Genomic DNA, 7,914 nt, shown 5'->3' with positions numbered 1-7,914 from the left:
GTTTGTTTCCCTATAACTATCCCAGAAACACTAGCTTACCACACATAACAGAATATACTATCCGGTTTCCACTTGCTTGCCAACGAGGTGCTAGTACGGTGTGAAAAAATGTAAAAATATATAAAGACGATGACCTCCTGGCTTCAAAATCTCGACCTCGCTCTGAACAATTGTTGGATTCCGGCATTTCGCTTACGGATTAGAACTCGCACGTACATAAAAACTTGTAGCCGCCTTTTGATTTTCTTAGCCTCTCACGGCTCGACGCAAATCTTTGATGGAGACCAAAGTGACCTTGAGTGTATATACAGACAGACAAAGAAACCTAGACCAACAAATTATTACCAGTCCTAATAGGACACCAATGAGACTTACCAAATAAGCTGACCGACTAGTACTAGGAAAAGTGTTTTTGACTCCCGAGCTCTAGTGCTCTCGCCATTTAAAAAATTAAAGGATATTTTAACAAATAACTAAAAAATTAGAAAATAATTTTGGGGACTGTCAATGATACATCTCACAGTCATGGAAAATCTCAACCCTAAATCCGTTTTATTTTGTGCTAGACAAAAATAACAAAATCTGATATGTTTTGAGAGATTTGTAAATTACTACTCAGATCTACACTTTTATTATTTTTGTGTAGATCAGAATATAAAGTATTCGGAGTTGATATTTTACAAGTTTGTGGCATACAACATTGACTATATACAGATTTATTTTCAGAATTTTTTGAAGCTTAAAAATAGTTTTTTTATTTTTTTTTAAGAAACAGGATAGTGGTGCCCATGTGCACCAAATCTCTATCCCTAGTACTACTACTTACCAAAGCTAACTCAAGTACTACAGGTCAACAAAAAAGAAAACGCACGTCTTACTACTACCACTTGGACTCGAGCTAGTACTAGCTCGTTGGCACTAACTAGGAAACTTACTAACCCTCTTAGTACTAAGTCAATTTAACACTTTATAGGTAAGATTATTGCTAACAGAGGCGTGTTGGGTAGTGGATAGTTCGCGGGCGGAGGCGATTACGGTGGTGGAGGAGTATGCGGCGCTCAGATCGGATGATTTGTAATATCCGTAAACTTGACAACACTTTGGTACAAACGAAATTCCAGCAGTGCGCTAGCTGGCTGCATGCAAAGTCAACACTTTGCTTCGTTGTTTATCATACTACACGAGCAGCGGTAAACCGCGTCTAACTGCACCGACGAAACACAGTTTATCGTTGCGCATCCTTTACGAGTCTAAATGCAAGGAATACACCTAGATCGATCTATGGGAGCCAGACTTCATGTGCATGCATGAGCCAGCAGTGTGATATCGATCACTAGGTCATACGGACGAGTACATGAGGCACATTCTTTCATGTGGAAAGACGTGCAATGAATCATCCTACTTCTCAAGGAAAAATACACACCGGCTCCAAAATATTTGTCGCACGTTTCAACAAATTTATATGTATTTTAGCTTATAAGTTCAGTTAATTTGCGATAAGTATTTATGACAAGAGGGAATGCAATATCTCTCTCTGGGGAGATTTAATCTCTAGCTGATTAGAATAGGCTTTGATACAAGCCAAGCACACGCTTACTTCAGACCCTTCAACAGTTGACTGTTGACTGAATTAAGATATGGAGAGATCTGTTCAAGCATTTAATGCTACCTAGTTGAGGTGCAAGTCAACTGACTGCATGCTGCCCTTATTACTTATCGCATCACCAACTGAATTCAAGACCCAAAGCGTGAGTTCGGCATGCAAATATCGCCATGCACAGCTTCCGCCGCTATATAAGCCCACAAAACCCTCAGCATCCAACTCATCTCACACTCCACCAAGCTCACAAAGTCACACACAATGGCTACTAAGCTTGCAGCTCTTGGCTTTATTGTCCTCCTGAGCATTGGGTTTACCGATGCTTCGAGGATGCTCGCTAGCTCATCTAGTGCATCAGGAGGAGGAGGTGGGGGAGGCGGCGGAGGTGGTAGTGATGGCGGGAGTGGTTGGGGCTCAGGAGGTGGAAAAGGTGGTGCCTCGGGATATGGTGGAACTTTTACATATGGGGGTAGCCAGAATAACTATGCCCAGGCAGCTGGTGGAGGAGGAGGAGAAGGCGCCGGTGGTGGTTCAAAGGGTGGAGCCGGATCTGGTTCTGGGTCTGGCTATGGTTCCGGCACTGGTGCGAGTGGTTCGGCATCAGCCCCTACCGGGAATGGGTATGCCAATGCTAATGGTAATGGTGGGGGTGAAGGCCAAGGTGCTGGTGCCGATGGAACTAGCGGAAAAGGGTCGGGGGAGGGCGGCGGTCAAGGAAGTGGTGAGAGTGGCGTAGCGCTAGCACCGGCTCCTGGTGCTGCTGGTGTCAGCTACTCTGATGCGGGCGGCAGTGGTACCGGTGGTGGCGGTGGAGACAATGGAAATGGAGGTGGCAAAGGAGCTGGAGCTGGGCAGGCCTCCAGCGACGAAACTTCTGGAGGCAGCGCCAGTGGACAGGGTAGTGGCGACGGTGGTGGCATTGTTAAGGGTGTCGCTCAAGGTCCAAGCGTCGGTGTTGGGAGCGGTTCTGGCTCCGGAGGTGGACAGACCGGTAGCTCTGGTACTTCTGGTTCAGGCTATGCCACCGGAGAAGGAGTTGGCGGTGGTGGTGGCGCAGGTAGTAGCGATAATGGCGGGACAGGCAGCGGTGGAGGGACCGGGTCTGGATCAGGCAGCGGGGGATACCATTGAACTTTGGGATTCAGACAAACTAGAACAGGAGTCCAACATGCGTTTTAATCTCTTCATTTTACTATTTCTTGTCACTTAAGTTTCTCTCCTTTTTATGTTTTTATTAGGCTCATAATAAAGGGCTCCATGTATGATTCTAGTGGAAGTTAAGCAGTAAAGAGAAATGTACCTATTTCCACCTTGCTCCCTCCCATGCTCCAATGTGTCACTACTACACAAATAACACACTGGAAAGGAATAGTATGATGTATGCAATCTCACACCATTGGAGACATAAACAGTTTGTGATGTGATAGAGATCACACACAGTTTAAAAATTTCAACCGTATGCAATGCACCACACATGATTTGGCTGAATAAATCGTGTGCTATGCAGCACGATCACACACGGTTAGTACGTACAAGAATAATCGTGTGTGGTTCACTGCATAGAGATTATCAAAAAAGAAAAATAGCGTGCAATCTTTCAGTTTCCAACCATTTGCATTTGTTGACCTTCAATAATTGAGGTGCCGATCTGTCCCGAACCTTGAAGCCTCGTACTCATGATTTGTATCTTTGTGTTGGCAAGAGTGTAAATTCTCTTTCATTTCTTTCGACACTCTTTGTATAGGAAGGCGTTAGGAATCAGGTGATAACAAGAGAAATGCTTTGTTAATTGTCAAATGCGGTATGGGACTTGCAGACCGAGGGGGCACTACCTGCTTCATTCCTCTACCTGCCCTCTATCTGGAGACTGTGTGCATCGAATGCGAGGTATAAATGAAGCGATCAAGATGTGACCCATATAAACATGGCCGGATCATCTTCAACTCTGAAGAGCCAGGGACGAGAGCAACAGAAACCCTGCAGAGTGGCGATTGAGCCGAAAGCAGTGCAGTCGGTGGCCAAGAGTGCATTGTCGAAAAGGCAGAACAGCAGAGACGGCCTATGTTTTTCTATATTCTCTGCTGCGAACGCTCCATCGCCCATTCTCATTGTCTCCATTTGTTTAGGGACATGACTGCCAGATATTGACTAGTTCAAAGTGACGAAACTGCTCTTTGTTATGAGACTCAGACTAGCGCGAGTAGTCGGACAAATTACATTCTCTCGGTTAGCTTCAAAGTTTAGGGGGAAGTATTTCCTGAAGCATAGAAGCATTTTCCATCGAGAAATATATCAAAATATATCAAATATGTTATAAACGCGATAAGAAAATAATAAATAACAAACAAGAAAACAAAAACAGGACACAAGATTTTAACGTGGAAAACTCGATCTCTCCAACATAGAGAGGTAAACCACGGGCGCCAGCGAGCAAAACTTTACTATACCGGAGAGTGTTTACAAATGTCGTGGGTAATCTTATGAAACGATTAAGCCTAACCGGCGGCTTACAAGAGGTATATAGGTGGTGTCATAGATCCACCTTGAACTTGATACTCCACTCTGTTTTGGCTCAAGCCTCCGGTAACAGGTCTCGCTCTGTTTATTAGAAGTTAGCCTTCTTTGGTAGGCTCGAGAAAAAACTCCACTTGTAAAAACAACATATCCATAATCTCGTGTTGTTACATTCATTCTAGTCAGGAGCAGTAGTCGATAACCCGTTCATGGCATGAGCTACACGGGCTAGTTACTACATAACAGTATCTTAGATTCTACATCCCGTTGTAAATATACATATCGATCACAACTTTGAGAAAATAGCACAATTAACATGATTAATAGGTCTACGGAGATTTATTTCATTCAAACTGGAGAAATGTGCTACGAAAAGTAGAACTAACATTATAACTAAATAATTGTGCATCTTGTCATTCGGCAGGTTGAGCCCTAGGATGTGATCGAGGGAAATCATTTTTTTCGAGAGCACACCAAAGTGTGCCTTATCTTTATAGAAGGCACACAAATTCCACTCCGGCTAGTCCAAAGACAACCACCACCAACACCACGAATACAAAGCAAAAAAACATGTCCTAGACTAAACACCAACGCCGCGTCTCGACCAACGCCGGTCACCTCCGAAGAACAACAACTCCCACTGGCTTCCCTTGTCGACGCACCATCCACCCTTGATGCCGAAAAGGAGGTGGCAAGTGAATGGTAGGACTTGGCTAGACCCGAGAAAGGCACCGTCTTGGACTCACCGGCGACGACGTACATTGCGCCGCTGAGGAAAAGCCATGAACAGTGGCAATCGCGGGAGGAGCGCAACAACAGACCTCCAAGCCGTGTCTCCAAACACGATGCTCCCAAGAGAGGAACGGTGTTGATGACGCCGCCATCGTGTCGATCTGTCAACACCCGGATTTTTAAGTCCAGATGCCTATTATATTATACATCGTAATCCCAGGAAGATTGTTTTTGCGAGACATAATAGTAAGTAGTTCAGAGTCATCATTTATTACAACACATACATGTCTTACAACAACGGATCACATGATCCAATATTACACAAATAGATTGTTCAACATCACACATAAGTAGCGGAAGCGTAGTAGTAGTGGACTATCTATTCCACAGGCAACGCTTGACGTTAGAAGACAATCCTAGTTATCCTAGACGTCCTGTTGTCCTCATCCAGATAATGTTGCTCCTCTTCAAAGTCTGGCATTTGAATAGCCAGGGCAAAGCCATGAGTACTTTAAAGTACTCGCAAACTAATACTAAGGTAAATACATATTTAGTGTAGTAAGGGGTGCTAAGCTCTAGGTTTATTTGCATAAAGCCAAGTTTTATTCCATCAAATATTTAGTAAAGACTCATCATTTGATAGACTAACTCAAGTGGGAACATTAGTGTCATTCCCACAAATCATTTGTGATCCAAGTCCAATCACCTTTCAATTCATCCTTTCTTTTTAAGATCAAAAATTCTGATAACGGGAAATAGTATGGCCTTTCCAATCGTCCATAACCGCGGACACGGCTATTCGAATAGGTTTAACACTCTGCAGAGGTTGTACTCTTGTGCCACAACTTTTGATTACATCCGTCGAGGATAACCCCGAATCATCGTAACTCAGTACGCGGATCATCAACCTTAACCGTTCACTTATATATACTAGTATAGGCACCTCTCCCCATGAGCTTGGCCTCCCGGTGAAAACCCACTGTTAACCCGGGAACTGCACAGGGCTTGGGTCGTACATTCACCTCATATTCACATCATTTCCCATATACGGAGGCAGCCTCGGCGTAACCCCTATGATGCTTGTTTAGAGGGAACCCATACTAAAATACACAAGTTTCTAGTTAAGCCCTACCCATAATCAGGTATTGTGGGGGTACTTGTATAATTGGAAGGGTATCGCATTCAAACCCATATCAGTTTTATATCAAAAATCACCATCTTCTCTTGGTCACATTCACCTTCAAAAATCATTCAATGGAATGACTCATCATTCCAAGGTTTCAAATTCATTTCAAAGTCACATGTTCCCATCTAGAGTAGTCAAATTTTATTTGATTAGCACTAGCAACTATTTCATGAGGGGTGCTATCTAGCTTTGAGTGTTTCTAATCTAACCTTAAATCTTGTTCTACTCTATACCCAAGTGAATCATAAATCAAAAAGTACTTTGAAGTAAATAAGCAAAAATAATTGCAAGGTAAAAACATGGGATAGGTAATACATAAAATTAAAGGGGTGATGTGCCTTGCTCTTGTAGAGCTTTGCATCATAGTGGTTAGCAAGAGTATTAGCTTGCCTTGGTGGGGATAGGAGTCAAAGTTTTCCTCCTCCTCTTGAGAGTAGCTTCCCTCCTCCACGTATTCCTCGTTACTAGCGTCTATATACGAATACGAGTACACAATCACCACACAAATACTTGCATGCTAAACTAAAACACACAAGAGGGTCCACTCGACTAATTCTAACATCACAACAATCATGGCATGGTGGATTACTTGGTTTGTTCTTATTTAAGAGAAAATAATTTCCTCCCGTTATAAGTATTTATTTGATTTGCTAATTTAAATCTTTAGAAAAAAATAATTTCCTCTCATTAAATCCTATCAAGATTTAATCTCCACAAATAATAATAAGGTATGAAATATAAGTTGACCAAGGTCAACATTTCATATCTATTATGAGGGAGTAATAATTTAAATGAGGTACTACACCTCATACAATTTAAAACTAACATTTTAATGGTTTAAAATCTCTAAGTAATAACAATCAGGGGTTTATTAGCCTAAGGTCATTTCCTCTTATTGTATTACTTAGGATCAAAATTTAAATGAGAGAGTAGCTCTCATACTATTTATAAGATTTGAATTCCACAATTTAAATGCACTAGAAATGGTTATTTAACCATTATTTTGATCCAGTACATGATCATGCAAACAACTTGGCTATATTATTGCATAAACAATTAAAGAACATCAATTGTGATTTATGAGAGTTGGAAAGAACTAAAAATCTATTTTGGTTGAAATTTAAATAAAGTTTCAATTTGCAAAAGTCTCTGTCTTGTTATTTTTATCAGAATAATTCTACTTTGAAAATGGAGATGGGATCAGTGGCCTTGGATAGATAATTTCGTTGGCTTTCCAACGGTATGAAGTTTGCTAGATTTGGTTTGGTATATTTCAAACTATTCAAAAATTACTAAAGCATCTGCAGGGTTTTTGAATAAATATTAAATCTAAGTTTGAAATTGTGGGCTAGGCGGGAAATGGTAACGGGCCGAAACGGATTTAAATTGCACTGCGCAGCCCAACAAGCAACTGGTGCGCTTGGGCCGCCCTGACGAGGTGGGGACCACCCGTCAGTGGCTATTAAAACGGTGAAACGGTACACGTGATGTGCACCGTAGGATTAGAACAAGATCGTGCGGTCAGTGATCGTCGTCATCTCCGACGAGCGACGGGCTCACTGGCGGCGAGCCTAGGGGGTCGGAGGGGGTACCAGGCCGTCGGAGAGGAAGGGCAAGCTGCTCGGTGAAGTGGAAGTAGATGGGGAAGCCTCTGGTGCAGCGGCGGAGCTCGGCGAGGCTCCAGGCGGTGTAGATGATCTGCGGGCTCCGGCGGCTTCGAGCTCTCGATTCGAGCTGCTCCGGCGAGGTGGGGTGAAATTGATGGGTGGAGAAGGATCAGTGGTGAGAGGGGAGCGAGTGGTGTGAAGAAATGGAGGGCTGAGCTCCTCTATTTATAGTGGAGGGAGGGGTGCCGTGAGTGCTGCGAAGGGGGCGTCCATGG

At 43.1% G+C, this 7,914-nt stretch overlaps 1 protein-coding gene across 1 annotated transcript; it reads left to right on the top strand.

Annotated features, from left to right (window-relative positions):
* The first annotated feature begins 1,861 nt into the window (after positions 1-1,861).
* LOC124647923 (putative glycine-rich cell wall structural protein 1) lies at positions 1,862-2,731 on the top strand. Its single transcript, XM_047187772.1, has one exon. The coding sequence runs from the start codon at positions 1,862-1,864 to the stop codon at positions 2,729-2,731; it is 870 nt and encodes a 289-aa protein (XP_047043728.1).
* The last annotated feature ends 5,183 nt before the right edge of the window (positions 2,732-7,914 follow it).

Source organism: Lolium rigidum, chromosome 4 (genome assembly GCF_022539505.1).
Source record: "Lolium rigidum isolate FL_2022 chromosome 4, APGP_CSIRO_Lrig_0.1, whole genome shotgun sequence".
NCBI lineage: Eukaryota > Viridiplantae > Streptophyta > Magnoliopsida > Poales > Poaceae > Lolium > Lolium rigidum.
Note: the sequence above shows the minus strand (reverse complement) of the source record. Positions and strands in the feature narration are given on the sequence as shown.

What these genes read in the sequence shown, in the direction of transcription:
- LOC124647923 (XM_047187772.1), top strand. Translation starts at nt 1,862, where the DNA reads ATGGCTACTAAGCTTGCAGCTCTTGGCTTTATTGTCCTCCTGAGCATT.